The sequence below is a fragment of the Elephas maximus genome, chromosome 2, assembly GCF_024166365.1.
Source record: "Elephas maximus indicus isolate mEleMax1 chromosome 2, mEleMax1 primary haplotype, whole genome shotgun sequence".
Taxonomy (NCBI): Eukaryota; Metazoa; Chordata; class Mammalia; order Proboscidea; family Elephantidae; genus Elephas; species Elephas maximus.
In genome coordinates this window covers 196,411,683-196,437,050 of record NC_064820.1, presented here as the reverse complement: position 1 = coordinate 196,437,050, position 25,368 = coordinate 196,411,683, and the positions used below count along the sequence as shown (strand labels likewise).

The 25,368-nt window shown below is 39.8% G+C and overlaps 1 protein-coding gene across 2 annotated transcripts in view; it reads right to left on the bottom strand.

Moving 5' to 3' along the window:
- Window positions 1–25,368, bottom strand: part of FAF2 (Fas associated factor family member 2) — an 80,622-nt gene that overhangs the window by 10,053 nt on the left and 45,201 nt on the right. For both annotated transcript variants that reach the window (XM_049874373.1, XM_049874374.1), the window contains exons 2-7: window positions 20,502–20,570; window positions 7,305–7,439; window positions 5,716–5,792; window positions 3,051–3,189; window positions 1,230–1,315; window positions 1,042–1,133 (exon numbers count right to left, since the gene is read on the bottom strand). In XM_049874373.1, coding sequence (XP_049730330.1) covers window positions 1,042–1,133; window positions 1,230–1,315; window positions 3,051–3,189; window positions 5,716–5,792; window positions 7,305–7,439; window positions 20,502–20,570 — 598 coding nt within the window. The remainder of the gene's footprint in view (window positions 1–1,041; window positions 1,134–1,229; window positions 1,316–3,050; window positions 3,190–5,715; window positions 5,793–7,304; window positions 7,440–20,501; window positions 20,571–25,368) is intronic.

Sequence of the window (25,368 nt, the reverse complement as noted above, 5' to 3'; positions counted from 1 at the left end):
TTTCTCTGTGTGGGAAAGTCTTAGCTGATGCTACTGGTGTGGATCTCTCCCATCCTTCCTCTCTTTTCTTCTTCTTGGCTGATCCCTTCCCTTAACCCTTTACTCGTATGTCTTCCCCCCCACCCCGCAAAACTGTTAGTTTTCCTGCTCCAAAGGAATCTACAAAGTTGGTCTCAAAATAACCAAGATTTTATTATAATGTAGTTTTATCTGTTTTTCTTATGGTTTAAAAGAAATTTGATTCAAAAGCTCCTATGAAAAACATCCTTGGTTTCCTTCTCTCTGCTCCCATCCAAAGCCATACTGGAGTGGCAAAACACATGCTGCAGGAAGTAATCAGATGTTAAAAAAAATCCAGACTAAAGACTCACATGAGAGGATACAGGAAGAACATCTGCTCACCTTGGATCCGCAGGGCCTGGCAGAGCGCTTGGCACGCTAGGGTACACTCAAAGCCTGATGAACGGCAGCTGCAGAATGACTCCGTGTCTTCACTGGATGCCTTTATATCTTATATTGACTTCTAAAAATACCTATCTCTGGTTAAGAGTTCATTGTCAGCTAAGATCTGAACTTTCTCAATCCATATCAGCTCTCAAGGTACTCAAACAACGAACTCATTGTGTGCTAAGCTCTGTTAGAATTGCTGAGGAAGAGAATAAACTCTTCAGTAAAAAGCCCATTAAGATGAAAGGTAAGCTGCTGGCCAGGACTAGGTGTTTTTAAAAACAAAACAGACTCTGGCAATGGTTAACTGTAAAGAATGGGCTTTGGAGTCAGACACACCTGCACTTGCTTCAAAACTTGCTGTGATCTTGGGTCAACGGCTTAAACGCTCTGAGCCTGCTTCCTAAACCATCAAGTGGAGGTAATACAACAACCTCCATCCCTTAGGATCGATGAAGATTAAATGAGATAACGTATAAATAGCAACTAGCATTGCATCTACGACTAAACAGACATGCAATAAGTGGCATGTCTTTCCAGACCATTCCAAAGATACCCAACAACCTCAGTGAGGCAAAAAAACCCACAACTTACCCCTGTATCCCTCAGGTTTATTTGTGGAACACGCCCAGAAGAGCATCCTAGTGTTAATGAGTGAAATAACTTCAGGGGCACAGAGTGTGTTGCTGCGGAGAGGGATGGAAAGCACATGAGAACTTACTGACAACAAACTACCAGCAGATAAGATCTGAAAAGAGGAAGAAAAAGATCATTCCACTTACCGGCAGAACTCATCAGAGTCCTGGTGATCATCACCATGAAGATAAACTAAAAGAAAGCGAAGCTCCCGCTTGGCATCATTAAGTGCCTGTGAGAAACAGAAGACAATTAATTATTGTGATGTCTGTGCCTTGAGCTTTTAATTAGGGTGAAGGTCCTAATGGATACAGCTATGTGTTTAGGAACAAAAAGGAAAAAAGGCGAGTAAGAAATCAGAATATTCCTGGGCTCCTAATGTCACACCCCTGGCATTTTTCTCCCTATAGAAAGTCTGCGCTAACAAGCTATAATGAAAACATTTTAGTGTTGTTAGGATCTAAATCGCATCAGCCACATGAGAGTAGAGAGGCTGACAAAACACAGGCCCCTAACAAACCACAGAAGAGTCAGTTATTCCCAGTCTAAAGGGAGAAAAAAACACGACACTGACCACATGAAAAGGGAGGTGAGAACTTCGCCACTTCACAGATACAGCTCCTTGTGAATACAAAATAACTGGGAAGGGGAGCCTAATGCCAGGCAACATACCAAGTGAGGATGAGGGACTGTAGTGCCCAAAGTCATTCTAAAGAGCACAGGTTTTAACAGTTCTGCAAAGACAAGGCTGGTGTCCAAGAGTCCTGTGTACCCTTCAATGAAGATTTCTGGAATGACCAACGGTGGTCTACCCTCAGGATCACAGCCAAGAGGGTGCACAAGAGCTCCCCACCTATTTATCTCCGTTATTTCTAGCACTGAACACAGTGCCTGCCATATAATCTTTGCTGCTGAGTCGATTCCGACTCATAGTGACCCTACAGTACAGAACAGAACTGGCCCATCAGGTTTCCAAGGAGCGGCTGGGAGATTCGAACTGCCAGCCTTTTGGTTAGTAGCCGTAGCTAGCTGTAGCTCTTAACCACTGTGCCACTGGGCTCTGCCTGGCATATAGTAGGTGCTTAATGTTTGTTGAGTGGGGTGGGAGCAGGCAGTGAGAGACTGAGAAAAAGGTATGGGAGAATCAAAGCAGGAAGGAAGGGTAAACACTGCTCTCTTTCTCCAGAGAGATCCAGAAACTCTAGAGGCTACAGAATGGTACCGCACTTTGCCTCTGCCCACAGAGGTATTTCTACAATTTTCTCTGGCAAATTAGAGGTAAGCCTAATACTATGGGGCTCTAATTTTTCCCCCAAGAAGTAACAGTAGAATCAAAGGTCTCTGTGGTTTTAGGTTGAATGAAATGTGACACCCTGTTCTATGATCTATGTCCTCATTCAATTCTGTAAGGGATAAAAGACATTCGCCTTGCCATCAAGGGCTTACAGTCTGGTAAAGGAGATAAGACATAAACACAAGTAACTATAAGAAGAATGTGAAATTGTTATAAGTTAAAAAAAAAAAAAAAACTATGGAAGAACAAAAGGTAAGATTACTGTGTTAAGATTGCAAGGTAGCGTAGGACATAACAATCAGAAAAGGCTGTAGGAGGGGGATGACATGAGCTGGCTGAAGAATGGGCAAGAGTCCAATTCGCAAAAATGCGAGGAAGGCATTCCAGGTGGAGGGAACAGCAAAAGCAAAGGCACAGAAGTGGGAAGATACAGAGCATGCCAGGGAATGGTTTAGCTGGAACCTAGGGTATCGGAGAAAACTTATGTAAGAAAAGGCATCCAAAGAAGGTTGGGATTTGATCAAGGAGGGCCCAGCTAAAAAGTCTGGTCTTTTTTTCTATTAGAAGTGAATAGCTACTTAAGATTTCTGAGTAAAAGAATGCTGGGCTGTGCTGTCCTCTGAGGGTGGCATCTTATCAATAAATTGGCATCTATACGGTTTGTGGCACTGACCTGGCTGTACGTTCCCTGGTAGAAGACAGGGTGTGCCCTCCCATATTTCTCTTCAAAAGAGTGCATAAATGAAACAATGTCCCCAACAGGGTCCGTGACCCGGCTGCGAGGGTCAGGCCGTATAAAACGAAGAGCAAACCTGGGGAGGAAGGAATAAATATCACATGAATTCGGTTTACTGTAGTACGTATGGAGCAGGCCAGTTTGTAGAGATTCCTATAACAGGGCCAGAGGCATGGCAGCAATAGGAGGCGAACGGTCTGTGAGTGGACCACAAACCTGCCTCAAAAGCTGCAGAACAGCAAGTGTCATTCCATTGCCTATTCAAGAAACTACTAGGATTACAAATGCCAACATTGGCCTAAACAAATTCTGAGTGCTTTTTGTGGAAAAATTTAGTGCTAGAAGAACTAGAAAAGGAAGACAGTACCCAAAAATATCTTGGGCCAGGCTGTACCTCCAGACTCTCTAAAATGGCACTAATATGATGGCCACTAGCCACATGTGGTTATCTAATTTAAATTAATTAAAATTAAATACAATTAAAAATTCAGTGCTCAGTCACACTAACCACATTTTAAGTGCTCAATAGCTACTACATATGATTAGTGGCTTCCATAATGGACAGTTACAGATATGGAACATTCCCTTCATCTCAAAAAGCTCCACTGGACAGCACTGCTCCAGAACAGAGACCTGTCTCTTCCTGGTTGTCCTACTTGCCTTTGCCTCTCCCTTTCTGTACTCCTGGGACTTTGAATTTTTAGTCTATATTCCCAAGCTACTCAAATTATGAATAGGAACTTCAAATCTGAACTTGTAGTCCACAATTCACTTGCTTTTCACAGGGGCAAGTAAATTCTGCTCGATGATTTATGGTTCACCGCATCCATGCAGGAAGGTATAAAACTGATAGAGAGTATGTCGCGCAGATTTGGAGTACTTGCAGCTATTGTAAGGTTAAGGATGTGCATACCTGATGGTATCACCCATCTTTTTCTAAAGAGCTCATCTCATCCTATTCATGTAGTCCCACTTTTTATCCTTTGGGTTTCCAAAGGAGGGAATGTGGCAGAGGCCTGATGAGTCGATGTGCTACATAACATTAAACAAGTTGCTTGGATGACACAGCTGCATTAAAATTAGTAACACATGCCATGCACATTTTCCCAAGTAAAGCAAACAATATTCATTCATTTGAGGAATTTTCAGCACAGAAAAGGTGGCTGAAGTATCATTAGCAATTAACTGTTACTGATGATACTTTCCTTACCAAGCTGGAGCCAATTCCTTATTCCCTCAACAAATTCCCCATATGTATATAATTCCACTTGGAATTTCTCCTGAGTAATCAAATCAAGTTTATTGACATAAGCATTCCAGAGCAAATTAAAGCCACACAATATAAGAAGCTGTGTTTGTGAGGGAGAGGTTAGAAATCCTTTAGAAGATTGCTATTTTGATTGCGTCAGCAGGTTCTGATTAATTCCCCTGAAATTAAGTATTTTAGGATTATCACCTTATTCTTTAAGTCTTCAAATCTTGATAAATGGATGAAGGATTTTAACTTTTTGTTTCTCAATACAGTATATTCCCATGGCCTAGATACTTTAGGACAATCAGTTTTTCTAAAAAATGGAGATGTCAACTCAGTCTTCTTTATGATTTAAAAGGATCAAGTGCCCATGCTTGAATAAACAGGGATGGACAGGGTACTAATCAGCTAATTGGTGACCATTAAAAACTATGCTAAAGCAAGAAAGCCATGACACAGGCAGCCTCATAAAACACTAAGGGTCAAGGTAAAAGTTTCTGATCCGGCCCTTGTACTTTAGTGGCTGCCGGGCCCTCACTTCCAGCCTCTTCTCCCTCATATTTGGAGGGAGGAAGAGGTTGCCTGAATGCAAGGCCCAGACCACATATTCCAGCTTTGTTGGCATGGATGCCCCATAAACATTTTCATTCCTGTTAAAGCCTAGGCATGGGTTCAACTATTACTCAGCCCTAGACCAGATACTCTAAGCCTGATACGGCAGCTAGTCGGGCCCAACTCAATATTTTCTAGCTTCCAACAGCACATGAAAGAAGGCAGAAGAAATATGAAGGTATGAAGCAAGTGGGTATATATATGAAGGGTTTCAGTGTCAGCAACCTACTGTTGCCAGGGCCGAGTGAAATGTACCAAACAGGTGTCTACAGAGGTGAAACTGGTATGGGAAGAATCTAGGGAGTAGTGGATAATTTCAGAGCAAGAGAATTTGCTGGGATTATGAGAAGTCAGATGGAGTAGAAGTGGTTTAGGGTAAAAGTTATAGGGAGTGTGAAGCTAGGAGATAATAATGGTTAGGTAGGAAAAGATGTAAAGATTAACTAGGGAATACAGAGGTAACAAACATGGTGGGGGAGGGCAATAAATGTAGGTAGACTGATTCTTAAAAACCACAGGCAAGACTAATTTTAAAAAATTCCATTTCACAACACCTGTCATTACTTTGAACAATTTCAAATATTTTCGCACTATATTAAAAGACTGCTCAGGAAGGGCATTCAATCTGATGATAAACTGGCAAGTCCAAATTGATAGAACATAAACCTTATTCTGATCTGAGTTCAAGTTCCAAAGGCTACTCTGTTGCTACCCACACATAAATTTAAAGGTACGTACCTAAATATATCAAGTATCGTGTAATAGGTAAACCGGAATGGAAGCATTATCAAGTAATAACCCCATCCAAGCAGCCCCTGAAATTCCAAAAACAAAGTTAGATACCCTTCTCTCAATCCCTAATACTTGACAAAGTGGCTAGTTCAGACTTGTACACTCTGTAGTCCTTTCACATTATTTCTCCCTGTGCAATATGGTTCCCTCCTTCCTGACCAACTCAACTGTCTTACAGACCAACTGCCCTTGATCTCATTTTATCTAATACTATCATATTTTTATTTTTTCACATATTTTATTTTTGTATTAAATCTGCTTTACTACTTTTTCTGCAGTTAGTTATATTAGTTGTCAAATGCAATTGCAAGTTTACCCCCCCAAATAATTATTCATTATTTCCTTTTAAGATTTATACATCAAAATATGGTATACAGAAATAGCAAGAAAGATAAGTGCTGTTACTACGTTGGACATGTATACATAAGTGATAAATAATTATATTAACAATAATTATAAATCTCCATATAGCTGCTATCCTTAGTAATAACGCTAATTATAAATTATAATTTTCTTTAAAAATGTTGGCAATGTTATTACTACTGCTATTAATTATAAACTACCATATATAAAAATATATATATATAGGGCTCTATATTTTACAAAGTACTTTCTTATACATAATATTGTGTTAACCCAGGACTCTTTCTGTGACATTAGGGTCCTAAACGCCAAATCAAAACCCAAACAAGCTGAGGAAACATCAGACATAGAACTATCCTTGAGTCATATAATTCTCTAGGAACTTGTGTTCTTCTGCTCCAAATACCCAAAACGACCACTTAGAAACTCCATTTTCTAAATGTCGGCAAGTATTCCAGAAAAAGGTATGGTGACCGGGTAAATTCTAACTCTTGCCAAGTCAAACACGGTACTTTCTTGCTATTCCAAACGCAAATATTGTAGGTGAGTGCAGCCCTGGGTAAGAATGAGAAACTCCAAGGAGTTCTTTAGAGTTCTGTACACACATCTGACTTCCCAAGTAGATGATCAGCAATTTGAGGGGAAGACTGGCTCCCAATTCATCTCTGTATCCCCAGCAACAAAACAGCAGGTACATTCTTAGTTGAATTTAACTGAACCACCTCTTTGCTACTAGCCCTAAGACTAATTTCAAAGTTGTGGCTGAGGTTCCCACAAAGACTCCACGTACTTACTCAGAAGTAGCTTAAAATTAAGTAAATTGAAGCAACAAAGAAATCAATAAACTGGTACTAACTTAAAAGTGGGAGATTGATTAAACACGTAGCAAACATTTTCAGACATGTAAATAAATCTACTGTGTATGTAAAACAAGGCACAGAAAATACTCCCCAAGTAACTGGCTAAAAGGATAGAAAAAAACTGATGGTTTCTGTATTAATTCATTAAGGAATCAAGCACACATGACATACCCACTAACTTTACCAAGGAGTCTGGTTTAGCTATCAGGTTTACATTTTGAGTATTTTTTCACTACTATCGTATAGTATAACATAAATTAATAAACCTACAAAACCAAAACGGGGGAGAATTTCAGCAGTAAAATAACTTGCCCTTGGTTGTGGTCTTGAGACAACATAGCTGTAGATCCTGTGGTCTGCTGTATTAACCTGCAGGGGTCGGGAAGGAGGCGGGTTGAAAACACTTGGTACACCCTCTTGCTCATTCAATCTGTCCTGTACAGCAGCCTGAGATGGGGGGGGAAAAAAGTAGTTTCAGTGATGCTCAAATCAACCCAGAAGGGACAAACTATCACTTGGTGTTTCAAAATAGGATGAACATTGACACACCACAAGGTCACCTGAGGAATGTACCTTCAGGGACATTTTAATCAACACAACTTCAGTAAGCACATCTGCTGGAGTGGGAGGCACTGGGCAGTGACTGCTCCAGAATTCATGCATAGCAAGGAACGAAGGAACTGCCTGGAAGCTGCATTTATGCGGCAAGCACAATGCTTTGAGTAAATGGCATGTGCGATTTAGGGTAGCTGGTACAAGGTACGGTGGTACAGGCCCCCGAGAGACATCTACCTAGGCTACAATGTGGGTGGTGCCCCTGGATTTGTGCAAGGGAGCAGTCCTGATGGTGCAGTGTTTGATGGAGGGCTTTGGAATAGAGAAACTTAGATATGAATCCCAGCTTCATTACTCAGAAAAGTCTTTTGGCTTATGAGTCTCAATTTCCACCACATTCACACTATGTACGTGCTGGTCTGTCTTCTTGGGAAGGTCTCTCATAAGACGGTGGGAAAACGTAAGTGCTCATGTACCCTGGGCTTACCACTATTAAAAAGGAAAAATAGGAGGAAAAGAGAAGAGGCCATGAACAGAAGATTAACTTATAAATCTAGAAGTTGTGGGGAATTAATCTTTCTGAAATACATCTCTCATGACACTCCACTCAGATGGGTTTTACAGTGCCTCCCCAGTAGCTAGAGAATAATACCAGGTCCATGCTATTTCTTAAATCTTATTTTTAAAAAGAGAATACATTCATACAGTACAAATAGGTATGCAGTAAAAGTCTTCCTCCTGCCCTCACCACATTAGCTACCCAGTTCTTCCTCTGTAAAGCAAAGTTTATTGTACTGCCTTCTAGAGTCAGCACATACATTCACAAGCATATCTATATTATCATCACCTCCCTTCTTCCCACATACTTGTATGGTGTACGAACGATATGCACTTGACTATAAACCTAAAGGTTGGTGGTTCAAACCTACCCAGTGGCAATGTGGAAGAAAGGCCCAGCGATCTGCTTCTGTAAAGATTACAGCCAAGAAAACCCTATGGTGCAGTTCAACTATGTAACACATCGGGTGGTCATATACAGGAACTGACTCGATGAAAAGTCTGGTTTTGTGTATACTCTACAAATTGTTCCCCTTTTGGTGACCACTTAAGTTATTTCCAATCTTTTGTTATTAAAAAGCAAAATGCCGCAATAAACAATCTCATGCATCATTTTGCATGTAAGAACAGCCAGTGATGATATTTCACCTTCTGGTGAAACAGCCAGCCTGTAATTATCTCTCTGACTAGAAAAACAAGAAAGTTGGATAATGTCCAGTGCTGGTAAGGGTGTAGAAAATTAGACATTCTCATGTACCATTGTTGGTAGTTTAATCTGGGCAGCCTTTTGGGAAGAGAGTTTGGCAAAATCTACCCAAATTTTAAATTAACATATCTTATGTCAAGATAAGTTCTCTTAACACCTTTCAACCAGCAATTCCACTTCTAGGAATTATTCTTCAGAAACACCCGCAAGTAAAAAAAAAACAAGTACCCAGAGATATATGAAGTTTGTTCTCAGCAGCAATGTTTATTAACCAATCACCTAAATGGGTTCAAGTGGGCAGGGGTGGGTGAGGTAGGATAGTGAGGAGGTGCAGGGGGCGGGGAGGACATGGACAATCTGGATAACTGCATCTTGAGACAATCTGACAATTCAGTGCAGAGATGCAAGGTTGCAAAAACTTGTTTCTGCCACCATAAGCTTGAGAGTTGCCCAGTACTTTTCTGATGAGACTGGCGGTGCTGCTAGTGAATATTCTATAATAAAATGTGTGAACATTTGGAAGAACTGCATCCATTAAGTGAACCAATATTTTCCAAAGAACCAATGCATGACGTTACAAAGTTATGTATTTGTAAAAATCCTTTCAAAGTACAAGGCAGACCAATAAATTTTAATGTAACAAGACATGAAAAGTTCAATGATACAGTTTCAAATTTCACATTACTGCTAACCTTTAAGAAACTAACAATTCTGGATGGATGGAAAAAGGGGGTGGGCGGCAGAAAGAGGGAGGGTGCTGAAACACTGCAGAGATTGCAACCAATGTCACAAAACAATCTGTTTATAAATTTTAGAATGAGAAATTAATTTGCTCTGAAAACTTCCACCTAAAGCACACTAAAAAGAAACTAACATTTGTCCACTTTCAGTGCGGTCTCAAAGAAGAATATACATTTATCTAAAAAGGCTTTTGAAATACTCCTACCATTTCCAACTATATCTTTGTGAAGTCAGGGTTCCTTCACATATTTCAACAAAACTACGTATCATAACAGGCTGAATTATAGAAGCAGATATGAAAATCCAGTTGTTTTCTATTAAGCTAGATTATTAGACAGATTTGCAAAAAGTTATTTTTCATAAAAATGTTAACATGTAATGAGTATTTTTAAAAATGAATAAAGAACTTTAAAACATTTTCTCAGATTTAATTTCTAACATTGTAATAAATACTGATAGATATCACCCACTGTAAAAATGGCATGGCAGAGGCGTCTGACCTCCTCTAACTTCACAAGGGGGAAGGAGAATCAAGTTCAACAGCCCAAGGCTGATTCCTATGAGGTGGAGGTCAGACATACCTCCTCTTGCCAGACTTTTTACCAATTCTGACACCATTTGTCCCTCCCACAGCACCCTCTACTCTGCTGAGTTTGAAAATTTTTTGCAATGGCGACACAGACCTCACAGACAATACTCACGATTATGGAGTTTATTAGGGAAGTAACATCACAATTCAGGTTCAGGTTCAAGAACGCTCAGGATACAGTTCTATCAGGACAGCCTCTTCTCAGCAGTGCCCGTAAGCAGGTCTCTTTCTGGCCCTCAGCCCCTCTGCCTGGCCTCTGCCCTGCTCAGGCAAGCGTTACAAAGCTCTTTTAGCTCTGCCAATAAGTGTCCAGAGGCACCCCACTTCGCCAGTAAGCCTCAGCCCGAAGGCGCTCAGCTCTAGCTCTGTGGGTCGGTAAAGGCAAACTTAGCTCCACCAAGTGCACAGTGGCACCTTACTCCACCAACAAGCCTCCTACCCAAAGGTGCTCAGCTTTCTCACATCAAAGGCTGAGAAGCCCACTGCTAAGTCTCCTTCAGACTGCTGGTTCAACTGCTGTCATTTCTCTGCCACTGCTGCTTGCCATCTCCAGTGTTACATCTCCTAATCTCTCTCTCTCTCCTTCTGTGTTTCCCTTTAAGCCTAGTGGCATGGCAAAACTGACCAATCCCTTTATTAGGGTTCCATACACCTCATTTGCATAGTCCAACCCAGTCATTTGGTGGAAGTTAGAAAGACTATGGCTAGAAGGGCCATATTAAGTAATTCACTGCACCGCACCCATATAAACAAGTTCTTTGGAGGTTCTCAATGTTTCTCAAGAGTGTAAAGTAGTCCTAAGGGCTTGAGAACCCCTGGCCTATTATATGTGAGCGTATAGGATAGTTCCACTTATATGGGGGGGAAATATATATATATATACACACACACACACATACACATTTCTAGAGAAGCAAAAAAGATATCTAGAAAATTTCAAAAGAAACTGTTAATGGTGGCCACTTTGAGGAATAAAGGACTGGGAAGTAGTGGTAGAGATGTGGTTTGGGGGTATTTTTCATATTTCATTTTAGAATTTGAACTTAAAAAAAAAATGCATCATTTTTACGAGTTACTAAAATAGACCAAAGTGAAAAAAGCTGTAAATACAGTATAATTCTATTTGTATAAGAAAATTATATGGAGATGAATATTTATATATTCATATAAATGAACAGAAAAAAAATCTATAAAAAACTGAACACTAACTATCCATGAAATAAGATGGCTAAAAACACAAAACCAAACCCAGTGCCGTCGAGTCAAATCCGGCTCGTAGTGACCCTATAGGGCAGAGTAGAACTGCCCCATAGAGCTTCTAAGGAGCGCCTGGCAGATTCGAACTGCAGACCCTTTGGTTAGCAGCCGTAGCACTTAACCACTGTTCCACCAGGGTTTCCATAAGATGGTTACCCGTGTTTTTTTGACCTTGCAAAGGCATTCGACTGTGTGGATCATAACAAATGATGGATAACATTGTGAAGAATGGGAATTCCAGAACACTTGATTACGCTCACGAGGAACCTGCACATAGACCAAGAAGCAGTCAGTCATTCTAACAGGACAAGGCGATACTGCGTGGTTTAAAATCAGGAAAGGTGTATGTAAGGGTTGTATCCTTTCACCATACCTATTCAGTCTGTATGCTGAGCAAATAATCCAAGAAGTTGCACTATATGAAGAAGAATATGGCATCAGGATTGGTGGAAGACTCATTAACAACCTGCAACATGCAGATGACACAACCTTCCTTGCTGAAAGTGAAGAGGACTCGAAGCACTTACTGAGGAAGATCAAAGACCACAGCCTTTGTATGGATTACACCTCAACATAAAGAAAACAAAAATCCTCACAACTGGACCAATAAGAAACATCATCATAACCAGAGAAAAGACTGAAGTGGTCAAGAAATTTCATATTACTTGGATCCACAATCAACACTCATGGAAGCAGCAGTCAAGAAATCAAGTAATGCATTGCATTAGGAAAATCTGCTGCAAAAGACCTCTTTCAAGTGTTAAAATGCAAAGATGTCTCCTTGAAGACTAAGGTGTGCCTGACCCAAGCCTCATAAGCATGTGAAAGCTGGACAATGAATAAAGAAGACAGAAGAAAAATCGATGCCCTTGAATTGCCGGCAAGGAATACTGAATATACTGTAGATTGCCAAAAGAAGGAACAAATCTGTCTTGGAAGAAGTACAGCCAGAATGCTCCTTAGAATCAAGGATGGTGAGACTGTATCTCACAAACTTTGGACATGTTATCAGGAGGAATCAATCCCTAAAGAAGGACATCATGCTTGGTAAAGTACAGGGCAAGCGAAAAAGAGGAAGACTCTCAACGAGGTGGCCTGACACAGTGGCTTCGACAATGGGCTCAAGCATAACAATGTTTGTGAAGATGGCACAGAGCTGGGCAGTGTTTCATTCTGTTGTACACAGGGTCACTATGAGTCAGAACCAACACAACGGCACCTAACAAAACAACAACAATCTGCTCCCGTAAAGATAACAGGCTAGGAAATGCTATGGAGCAGTTCTACTCTGTTCTACAGGGTCACAATGAGTCAGGATCAACTCGATGGCACACAATAAGAACATCCATGAAGTAGAGGGATTAAGGGTGATCATTATGGTTGTTTTATGCTTTTTGAAATTCTTTGTGTGTACGGGTACACACATGTGCATGGGCATTTTTGCAACAAGCTCTGTAAGTTATTTCATATAAAGGGATGGTAACATAATACCAGATAATTGCAAATAAAAATAAATAAATATAGCAGGAATGGCAATATTAAATCAAACTAGAAATCAAAGCACAAAGCATTATCTGATATTAACAACAGGTATTATTACAAGGAAGTTTTAACAGCTATGTATCTTCATGTGTCAAATAAAATATCTACTTAGGTAAAATAAAAGTTAGTAATAGTGTTTCAAAAAAAATGTATTAATGTCATTTATTTACACCATGTAATGCCTTTCCACAGCACGCACAAAAAGTAAGCATTCTCTTGGAGGTATTTGTTATTAATATCTGAAAGATATACACATATTATTGGCACATTAAATTATGAAAACCCTGGCGGCGTAGTAGTTAAGAGCTATGGCTGCTATCCAAAAGGTTAGCAGTTCGAATCCACTGGGCGCTCCTTGGAAACCCTATGGGGCAGTTCTACTCTGTCCTATAGGATCGCTATGAGTCGGAATCGACTAAATGGCCACGGGTTTGGTTTTGGTTTAATCTAAGTTATATATCTGGAAGTATGTATAATATACTAAAATATCAAATGTGGTTATCTGAAGAAAGCATGATTACAAAGAACTTTCACTTTCAACTTTATAAATTACTGCGTTTTAAATTTTTTACAGATTTTTTTTGTAATCAGAAAAAACAAAGACATCACTATTGGGAAATAAATCTATAAAAGCACATTCAAGTCATCATGTTGAGTAGTCTCGTCAAGTTAACAGAAAAAAAATGTAGCAGATTCTAATTTAATTATATATTAACAAACGACTGAGTACAGACATCAAACCTTCATCCCACAAAAAACATATTCCGTGATAAACACCTAACTGTGAACAGCAATTGCTTCTGGGAAAGAGGAAAGAGAAAGGGGAAGTGGTAGACCAGCAATTGACTTACATGGGGCTTAATTTTATCCATCAGTATTTGTTTAGAAGGAACCTGAAGCAAAGATTGCAAAATATTTGGCTTTAAGGAGCTAGACAGTAGGTACATGCTTGTTCTCTTTGCTATCTCTATATTTTTCTGTAAATCTGAAATATATGATTAAAAAATATACATATAAATATTTCACAATGTTAATAGAACATTAAATCACAAAAGATACCTCAATAGATACCCAAATAAAACTAAAGAATAATATGAAAAGGATAAACAAAAACAAACTACTAGGAATTTCAGAAATTTTCCTAAAGAAATCTTGGACCAAAGAAGAAAATCCAAACTCCTGGGCCAAAGAAAAAAAATCCAAACTTTAAAAGTGTATTTTAAGAAGAAAATTCATAGCCTTAAGTGTAAGAAAGAATACAAATTAAGGTGTAAAAATATAAAAAGCTAATAAAAAACCATAAGCTTAAAAAAGTGTGAAATGTATCAAAGATAGATATTTTCTTAATAAACAAGAAAACAGAAAAAAAAGAATATAAGAGCTTTTTATTAAACAGAACAAATAAACAATAAATCAGTTTCTAGAAGTCTCATTTTTTAAAAGGGAAAACAAACATAATAAAAGGAATGAGAAAATGGGATGACAACAGAGCAGACACAAAGAATAAAACATATGGGTACTTTGTATAACTCTATGCTAAAAAACTGGAAGATCTCTAAGAAAAAAGCATTTTTTAAAGGACAGTATATCAAGATGTAGAAAACTTAAATAGATTATAAATGTTGGGGGGGGAAGCCTGAAAAAGTTAACAGAAAACATGTTTTCTTTCAAATTTTTAAGAATAGATCATTCCTATGCTAATCAGGGGAAACCCTGGTAGTATAGTGGTTAAGAGCTACTTGGCTGCTAATCAAAAGGTCGGCAGTTCGAATGCACCAGGTGTTCCTTAACCCTATGGGGCAGATCTACTCTGTCCTACAGAGTTGTTATGGGTCAGAATCGACTTGATGGCAACTGGTTTGGTTTTTTTGCTTTATGCTATTTAGGAACCCCGGTGGCACAGTGCTTCTCATTTTACCAAGCCAGTCATTTTAGAAAACCAATATACCCTTGAAATAAAAATCTAACAAGATTAGCACAAAAGTATCATACATTCCTGCTGCCTAAAATGCATTTTCCCCCATATTTTTCACATTCACCAGTCCTTTTCATCATTCAGGTGTTAGTGCAAACGTAACCTACTCAGAGGCCTTATGTAAAAAAATGGCATGGCAGCAGCAGGTCAGACTCCTTCCTCAAAATTCACAAGGGGAAGGAGAATCAAGATCAACATCAGCCCAAGGCTAATTCCTATGAAGCGGAGGTTACACATACCTACACCCTCCAACCTTTTTACCAGTTCTGACACCAGTTGTTCCTCCCACAGCACTCTGTAGGCATACCTTGGAGATATTGCGGGTTTGGTTCTAGAACACCACAATAAAGCAATTCACATGAATTTTTTAGTTTCTGTCTTAGTCATCTAGGGCTGCTATAACAGAAATACCACAAGTGGATAGCTTTAACAAAGAGAGATTTATTATTTCACAGTCTGGAAGGCTAGAAGTCCAAATTCAGGGCATCAGCTCCAGGTGAAGGCTTCTCTCTCTGTTGGCTCTGGAGGAAGGTCCTTGTTGTCAATCTTCCCTAGTCGAGGAGATTCTCAGCGCAGGGACCCCGGGTTCAAAGGACTCACTATTCTCCTGGCTCTTGTTTCTTGATGGTATGAGGTCCCACGTTTCTTTGCTTCCTTCTCTCTTTTCTATCTCAAAAGAGATTGGCTCAGGACACAATCCAATCTTGTAGGTTGAGTCCTGCCTCATTAACATAACTGCTGCTAATCCCATCTCATCAACACCACAGAGGTAGGATTTATAACACACAGGGAAATCACATCAGATGACAAAATGGTGGACAATCACACAATACTGGGGATCATGGACTAGCCAAATTGATACACATCTTTTTTGGGGATACAATTCAATTCATGACAGTTTCCCAGTGCATGTAATAGTTATGTTTACACTATACTGCAGTCTATTAAGTGTGCAAGCATTATGTCTGAAAAAACAATGTACATAACTTAAATAAAAAATACTTTATTGCTAAAAAATCCTAACCATTATCTGAGCCTTAATCTTTTTGCTGGTGGAGGGTCTTGCTTCGACGTTGATAGTTGCTGACCGATCAGGGTGGTGGTTGCCGAAGGCTGGGATGGCTATGGCAATGTCTTAAAATAAGACAATGAAGTTTGTTGCATCATTTGACTCTTCCTTTCATGAAAGATTTCTCTGTAGCATACAATGTTATTTGACTGCATTTTATGCATAGAACTTCTTTCAAAATTAGAGTCAGTTCTCTCAGACCTTACCACTGCTTTATCAACTAAGTTTATGTAATATTCTAAATCCTTTGTTGTCATTTCAAACACGTTCACAGCATCTTCATCATGAGGAGATTCCATCTCAAGAAACCACTTTTTACTAATGGACTACAACTAGCACAACCTCCACCAGACTGAGCCCAGAACAACTAGATAGTGCCCCATTACCACCACCGAATGCTCTGGCAGGGATCACAATGGAGGATACCAGACATATTGGGAGAAAAATGTAGAACAAAATTCAAATTCACACACACACACAAAGACCAGGCTTGCTGGTCTGACAAAGACTGGAGAAACCCCAAGCGTATGGCCCCTGGCCTATAGTTCTCTGCTGGGTTTGTTAATTTGTTGCAGTGGCCACACAGAACTCAGACTATACTCATGGTTATGGGGCCTATTAGGGAAGTAACAGGTTAAAACTTGGGATCAGGATCAACAGGCTACAACTCAGGATCACCATCAGGAAGCATAGGCAAAGTCTGCCTTCTTTAGTGCAGGACAGCTCTCTCAACCATGCAGAGCTCTTCTCTGCCCCCTTAGGACGGGCCTCCTCTAAAAGGATTTGTTGCCTCTAGGACAGGCCTCCTCTCTTGGCCCGCTCAGAACAGGCATCCTCTCTTGGCCCTTGACCCTTGGCCCCACTCGGGGCTGGCCTCTGCCCTTCTCGGGCAAGTGTTACAAAGTTCTTTAGCTCCTTGGATAAGTGCCCTGAGGCACCTCACTCTGCCAGGAAGCCTCCTGCCCAAAGGGTCTCTCAGCTCTCTCACTCTATGGGCTGGCATGCCCACCATAGCTGCCTTGCTCTGTGGGCCGGGAAGCCCACAGTTCTGTCTTGCGCGGATCTCCTGGTTCTGCTGCTGCCATTTCTCTGCTGCTGCTTCTCACAGTCTTGCGCCATCTCTCTGGTGTTACAGCTCTCTTTTTAAGCCTAGCAGGATGGCAACATTTACCAATCCTCTCATTATGGTTCCACATATCTATCTGCATGGTCCCACCCCCAGAAGGGTCCCATACACCTTATTTGCATATTGTGCATCCATCTCCTTGGTGGAGCACAAGCACCTTATTTACATAGCCCCACCCTCATTTTGTGGGTCTCACAAAGACCATGCCTGGCTAAAAAGCCCACATTAAGTAATTCACTGCACTGTAGGCCACCCCTGGTTCTTTCAGCCATGGTTCTTTCATATCTGGAGGCTAACTTCCCCCTTCCAATCATGTTAACAGCCCAAAACAATCATTGACAATTAGTCCTTCAGTAGGGCACAAAGTTCCCAGGCTGAGGTTACTCAGGTGCCAGCCACTCAGGTTTGCTGCAGGTATCCATCTGATCTGATAATGTTCTCCAAAAGTCATCTCATCTTTGCCCTTTCTGGCCTCTGATAAAATCTGAGAGATTATTCCCTTCCTCTGAGCCTCGCAAGGTATCAGTATAGCAAAACCTTTAAGGGGCTTTAGGTTCAGCCGCTGTACTCCAGTCCAGCAGTGCCTCCCCATTAGTCCACTTTTTCACAGTTATGGCTTCTACGTTTACAGTTTTTCTAATCACGAGTAATCCTGTTAACAATCAACATTCACAAATGAATCACATAATCCTATCAGCATCTTCCCCTACCCTCTCTTCCCCAGACCCATCAGGAAAAGAGAAATCTATTCAGTGGGGATCCTCCCTTAGTTGTCCCTTTCATTTTGAGTGTAAGCACACCCATGAATGCATTTAAGCCAGCCACTTCATGCCTTTATCTCCCTCCATTTTAGATAGCCAATTTCTAAATTTCCATTCCTATCAAACCAGTATTCTGAGAAATTCTGAAGAATCTTCTGTTCCAGTTAGAACTTTGAGCATCTGCATTCATACGCAAAGTCCACTCCAGAGCAAGTCATCAAACTGCAGCAATCTACACCAGCTCACAGGGTCAATCATCTGTTTCTCTCTCTCTTCATTTGGTAGGGTATGGTCAGCGCACCCCTAGCTCCCAGGGCTAGGTCAACAGGTATCAGGTATAGGCTCAGGAGTCCACACACTTCCCTGTACTTCTGACCAACCAGCCCCTTCTATCTTTCTCTCTCATCCCTAACCTCTGTTTCTCTGACACTGCTTCTCACTGTCTCATGCCATCTCTGGTGTTACAGCTTTCTCTGTCTCCTAGGTCTAGGAGGTTCTCAGTGCAGGGACCCTGGGTCCAAAGGATGTGCTCCACTCCTGGCTCTTTCTTAGTGATAGTCAGGCCCCCTGTCTGCTCTGGGAACGGCTCTCTTTTCAAGCTTGGCGGGATGGCAAAATTTACCAATTACCTCATTAGGGTTCCACATACCTACCCTTGGTGGAGCACAAGCACATTATTTACATAGCCCCACTCTCATTTTGTGGGTCTCACAAAGACCACGCCTGGCTAAAAAGGCCACACTAAGTAATTCACTGCACTGCAGGGCACTCCTGGTTCTTCTGGCCATGGTTCTTTCATATTTGGAGGCTAACTTCCGCCTTCCAATCATGTGAACAATCCAAAACAGTCACTGACAATTAGTCCTTCAGTAGTATTTGCAAGGCCCTATCCTCACAAAAAAAAAAAAAAAATTTTTTTTTTTTTTATCCTCACAAGGGACCCATGGACATTGTTTCCGTTATTAGCTGGCTGTTCAATTCCCTTGGGAGGCCATAGCACCTAATTTGCATAGTCTCACCCAATCATTTTGTGGGAGTCACGAAGACCAAGCATGGCTAAGAGGGCCATGTTAAGTAATTCACTGCACTGCACCTCACCTTACCTGACTATCCTATTTGAAACAGCTCCCCCAACCCTCTCTGTTACATCTCCTATATTCACCTTTTTCATAGCATTTATTACAAAGTAAAATTATCGGTTTGTTTGCTTGCTTATTTGTTTTGTCTTTCCTAAACTAGAGTTAAGTTCCACCAGAGATGGGACTTTGTCTTGTTCACTGGTGTAATAATGCCAGAGCCTAGAATTAATTGCTCAAAAATATATGAATAACTAAAAAAAAAATCACTTGTGAATATATTTCAGAAATCCAGGAGTCCCTGAGTGGCGCACGCAGTTAAGCAATCAACTATGAGCTAAAAGACTGGTGGTTTGAACCCCCCCCAAGAGGCTCCTTGGAAGACAGGCCTGGTAATCTGCTTTTAAAACCCAATGGAATAGTTCTACTCTGTATAAATGGGGTTGCCACGAGTAGGAATTGGATCAACAGCAACTAACAACGACATTCAAATAACATGCCATAATTAAGTAAAAAGTTTATTTTCAGAATCCAACAGAGTCAGTATTACAAAACTCATTAATATAGGTAAATATATAAAAACAGAAGTCAAAAGGGGATTTGATAAAATTCAACATCTATTCTTCATATAAACTACTGTTATGTTGTTAGTTGCCATCAAGTTGATTCTGATTTATGGTGACCCTGTGTATACAGAGTAGAAATGCTCCATAAGGTTTTCAAGGCTGTGATCTTTTGGAGGCAGATTACCAGGCCTGTCTTCCGAGGCACTTCTGGGTGGGTTTGAACCACCAACCTTTTGGCTAGCAGTCGAGCGCTTAATTTTGTATCACCCAGGGACTCCTCATATAAACCATTAGTAAACCAAAAATAGAAGAACAGTTAACAGATATTTACTGAGAGCTAAAAAAAAAAAAATTTTTTTTTTTTTTACATACTGGCAATATAGCAGTTAACAAAACCAAAAAAAAGAGTCTCTCCTCTCATGGAGTTTACATTTTAGTGGATCCATCTTAAAGCAACAGCCAACATCCCACTTGATGATAAAATACCAGAGGCATTAAAGTGAGGACAATATGTTTATTATTACTATTAGACATTGTTCTGAAGTTCTAGCCAATCAATGGTCAAGTAAAAGAAACGAAAGATATACACATTGAAAAAAAAATCATGATCTGAAGAAGACATGACTACCTAAAAGCCTAATAGAACAGGCTATAAAATATGTAATAAGGAGGCTCACATTAAGACATCTGCTTACAAACTAAATATACAAACCCCATAGTTTTTCCAAAGAGTTATTAAGAAACAACAAGGGGGAAGAGAAAACAGCTATCTGGAGAGATTTGGTCGCCTTAATCTTTTCTATGATTTTATAACTTTTGATCACATTCTCCACCTTTCCCATACATTTTATAAAAACAAAAGAGTTGTAATTTTGAGAGAAAAAAATCTATTGAAGAAAAAGATTCCTGCTATGAAAAAATGTATGTCTTTGCTTCTTCACCAGACCAGGGAAAAAGAAATAAGCTCAGAATGAATTCTGTCATATACCTCTATGTTCCAGTTATGCTGTTCCAAGGTATGGCGACATTGATCCATAGATTCTATGCCAGTCAGATCCTGAGAAAAAGAAAAGAAAACAAAGAATTACTCAGGGAAAAACCAAAAGTACATTTGTGGGCATTTTCACCCTAACAGAATACTTATAAATAGTTAAGTGTTGAAGGTAGATGTTAGTGTAGTAAAACTTCACTGATTCAGAATTTACCTAGTCAGCTGTACAGACATAATTCATATAGAATAACAAATCCCTTTTCTTTTAAAACTTCAAGGCTTTCAGTTAAGACAACTACTGATTAAAATCAATGTTCCCTCAAATCCCAGTTAAAAAAATCAAAGATTTCTTTAGCATGTGTCAACTTCTAGGCTCAGCAAAATATTCTTTAATGCTAAAGAACTCTTCTGTTTGTAATACATAACAATGTAATACAGATTTCCTGCAAAATATAATGTCTTTCATTAACTAATGACATTTTACCTATTGGTATATAACTTAACTTGTAACACGAACTGTGTAAAACTTTTCATTAAAAAGAGCCTGCAATTCAGACAGTTCCCTAAGTATTTTCCCCACTTCCTTCTCCTTCAGTTGTTCTTGGTTTCCCTTTGTCGCTGACCAAAGCTGCTTCCCTGGCTCCCTTCTTCCATCCCTCTAAATTAGGTATTTCCCTAGGGTGTGGGTTTGGTTTTGTCTCTCTCCAACTCCCTCCTTGGCAATCACATTTACTCCTTGGTCTTCGACCTCCCTTTCTGAAAAGATAACTCCTAATTTAATCCGTGGAGCCTGTATCTCTTCAGAAGTTTAGCCAACACATTTTTAAGTAGCTCATTCAATACTTTAGATGTGCCACTGATTCAAAAAAACCCAAACCCACTGCCACTGAGCTGATTCTGACTCATAGCCACTAGTGCCACCAGTATCTCAAATTCATCATTTAAAATCACTGTATCTAGTGAACACCGCCACCATTCTCCAAAACATTCAGGCAAAGATGACATTTGAAACTTCAGCCTCATCTCTGAGTAGTCTATCCCTTGAACTCCCCATTTCATTAGCAATCAAGTTCCAATTCATTTTCTATCTTAGATCGGTAACTGCATTTCCATTTCTACAACTGTATCTTCATTCAAGCTTTCAAAACTCTTCAAGTGAATTGTCAAAATACTTTGTCTCCCTCCTTCTGACCCTTCTTCCCATTTATTTCATTTTGTGTGTGTTACTCACAAGGCCTTTCAGCTGACTGGATAACAAATTCCAAAATCCTTAGCCTGGCATGCAAGTGTTTCCATAATGTAGCCCCAAACTAACTTTCTAACATTATTTTCTCACAATTTCCCTTCAGGTGCCCAATACTCAACAAATGTAACTGTTCATGTGTACCTCTCATGCCCAGAATCTCTACAAAGTTAAATCCCAGCCTTCCTTCAAGGTCTAATGCAAAGGCCAAATTCATCCATTTATTTGACCATTCCTTCCTTTGCTTCAACAAATGTCTACCACACATTAATTCTATGCATCACTCACTATATCCAAGGGAGATAAAGATTAATAAGATATAGTCTCTACCCACAAGGAAGTCCTCTCAATAACCAGCATCAGGAGTCAATAAGAATGTAGTAGCACTTCACCGATGAGTCAGAAGGCTGAGGTTTGTGCCTTGATTCTGCATCCTGTGACTATGAACCAGGCATGTAACTCTTGAATTTTGTTTCCTTTACGTATAACATAAAGGAGTTTATTTGGATCAGTCTTTAAAAAAAAATCCTTTCCAGAGCTTAAAAAATAAAAACTGAAGTTTTTAGGTATATAACTGCTAATTTTTAAATTACACAAGTAGTATATAAACTTCACTGACAAATTTTTTTTTAATATTTAAAATATTGTAAAAATTTTAAACAATAATATATATATGTGTGAATATATATATATATATATATGGCAGTGGGTTATATATGTATATACATATATAGACTCAAATTACAGTTTCTCTTACCCTCCCATCTACTCTTTATAGGCAACCCCACTATTTTTCGTGTTGCTGCTTTTTGTTTTTAATTTTAAAGATTATGAGAGAGTAAAATTGACTTTTTTGGGTATATAGTTCTATGGATTCTAACATATGAACAGGGGCATGTAATCACTACCACATAAAACACAAAACAGTTCTATTACCCTCCAAAAAGCTCCTTTGAGCTATCCATTATAGTCACACTGAGTTATTTAAAAAATAACAAACTTTTATTACAGAAGTAGTACATGAGAATTATTGAAAATTAGGATATACAGACAAGCAAGAATTAAAAATTTCACAGTCTACCACCCAGATTACCCCTGTAAACCCTTAGTACATATCCTTCTGGCTATTTCTATGTACATGCATGTGCATGCTTTTTAAGACTAAAATGAGATTACCCTGTAATACTATTCTACAATCTCTAGTTTTCAGTCAATGATATGCAATATCCCATTTCAGTAATTTTCCATCTCACCCAATACTCGGGTATAACCAATTTTCCCCCTGTATGTCTGGGGTCTTAAATGTTAGCAAGCAGCCATCCAAAAATGCATTAATTGGTCTCAACCTACCCAGAGCAAAGGAGAATGAAGAACACCAAAGACATGGTAAAGGTGAGCCCAAGAGACAGAAAGGGCCACAAAAACCAGAAACTACATCAGCCTTGAGACTAGGAGAACTAGATGGCACCTGGCTACAACTGATGAGTGCCCTGATAAGGAACACAACAGAGAATTCTCGATGGGGCAGGAGGACAGTGGGATGCAGATCTCAAATTCTCAGAGAAAGACCAGACTTAACGGTCCGACTGAGACTAGAGGGACCCCAGAGGTCATGGTCCTGGACCCTTCGTTAGCTCAAGACTGGAAACATTCCTGAAGCCAACTCTTCAGAGAGGGATTGGACTGGACTATAAGATAGAAAATGATACTGGCAAGGAGTGAGCTTCTTGGCTCAAGTAGACACATGAGACTATGTGGGCAAGTCCTGTCTGGAGGCGAGATGAGAAGGTAGGGGGGACAGGAGCTGGTAGAACGCACCCGAGGAATACAGGGTGGAGAGAAGGAGTGTGCTGTCTCATTAGGGGGAGAGCAACTAGGAGTTTATAGCAAGGTCTGTATAAATTTTTGTATGAGAGGCTGACTTGATTTGTAAACTTGCACTTAAAGCACAATTAAAAAGTTTCCCCGTAAGTAGTAAATATTTTAGGCTTTAAAGATGATATAATCTCTTACAACTATTACAACTGTAACTGTAGTGCAAAACAACCACAGGCAATACATAAATGAGTAACTGTGGCTGTGTTCCAACACAATTTATTTAGAGATGCTGAAATTTGAATTTTATATGATTTTCACGTGCTAACAAACTGCTATGCTTCTTTTGTCTTAAAGCTGAGAGACAAGGGAAGGCTCTTCCTCTAGAGCCGAGACACACTGAATTTGGACTTCCTTTGTGAGGAAAAAAAAAAAAAATTTCTCGTTCTTAAAAGCCACGCACTTTGTGGTATTTTTGTTATGGCACCCCTAGGAAACCAAGACAAGCCTACCCCCAGTGCCAAAAAAATCTACTGGATTTGGCCCATCGGCTGTAGTTTGTCAACCCTTAAAGAGACAATTGCAAAGGGTGAAGAATAGTGAAGAGGGACTATCTTTCCACTATGTGAGTCAATAAGGAGCCCTGGTGGTGCAGCAGTTAAATACTCGGTTGCTAACCGAAAGGTTGGCATTTCAAACTCACCAGTAGCTCTGTGGAAGAAAAAGCCTGCCGATCTGCTCCCATAAAGATTTAAGCCTAGAAAACTCTATGGGGCAGTTGTACTCTATCCTACAGGGTCTCTATGAATCAGAATCGACTCAATGGCATAAGACAACATACGCTTTTATTTCCTACTTTCTATTATGATTGTTTATATTCATTTTACTGCCCACTCAAAGGCTATACGCTCCTTGAGAGAAGCGTCTATGATCATCTAGCACATAGTAAGGGTTTAAATATTTGTAGAAAAATTTAGTCCAAGTTAAAAAGATCTTTGTGTATCATCTTTACTAATCAGGGAAACCCTGGTGGTGTAGTGGCACCAGGCACTCCTTGGAAACCCTATGGGGCAATTAACCCTATGGGGCAGTTCTCCTCTGTCCTACTGGGTCGCTATGAGTCAGAATCGACTCGACAGCAGTGGGTATTTTTGTGTGTTACGAATCAGAGCTATAAGCAGAAATCGTCTAGACATTAACACAAAATCTCATCATACATTAATGAAGTTTTTAAATTCCAAAAGTTCTCACAAGATGCCCTGGAAACCTGGTGGTGTAGTGGTTAAGTGCTATGGCTGCTAACCAAAAGGTTCGCAGTTCGAATCCACCAGGCACTCCCTGGAAGCTCAATGGGGCAGTTCTACTCTATAGATTCTGCTGGATTCTGTTGGAATCTACTCGACGGCAATGGGTTTTGTTTTGTTTTCTGATTAGATGCCAGGCTGGCTGCTAAAAAAGCAAATTTGTAGAATATCCCTGGAGAATAGTAAGTCAGGGATTGAACCCAGGAATCAGTATTTTTTTTTAAAGCTCCTCAGCTGATTCTAACGTACAGCCAGGTTGGGAGGTCCATAGTATTAATGTATAATAAGTAGGAACAGATACTGTAAGTCTATTAAAAATAACCTTTTAAAAAGCGTCATACTCAAAAAGAAAGACCAGACTTGTCAGCCTGACAGAGACTAGAGAAACCCTGGGAGTATGGCCCCCAGACACCCTTTCAGCTCAGTAACAAAGTCACTCCTGAGATTCACCCCTCAGCCAAAGATTGGACAGGTCCATAAAACAAAATAAGACTAAAGGGGC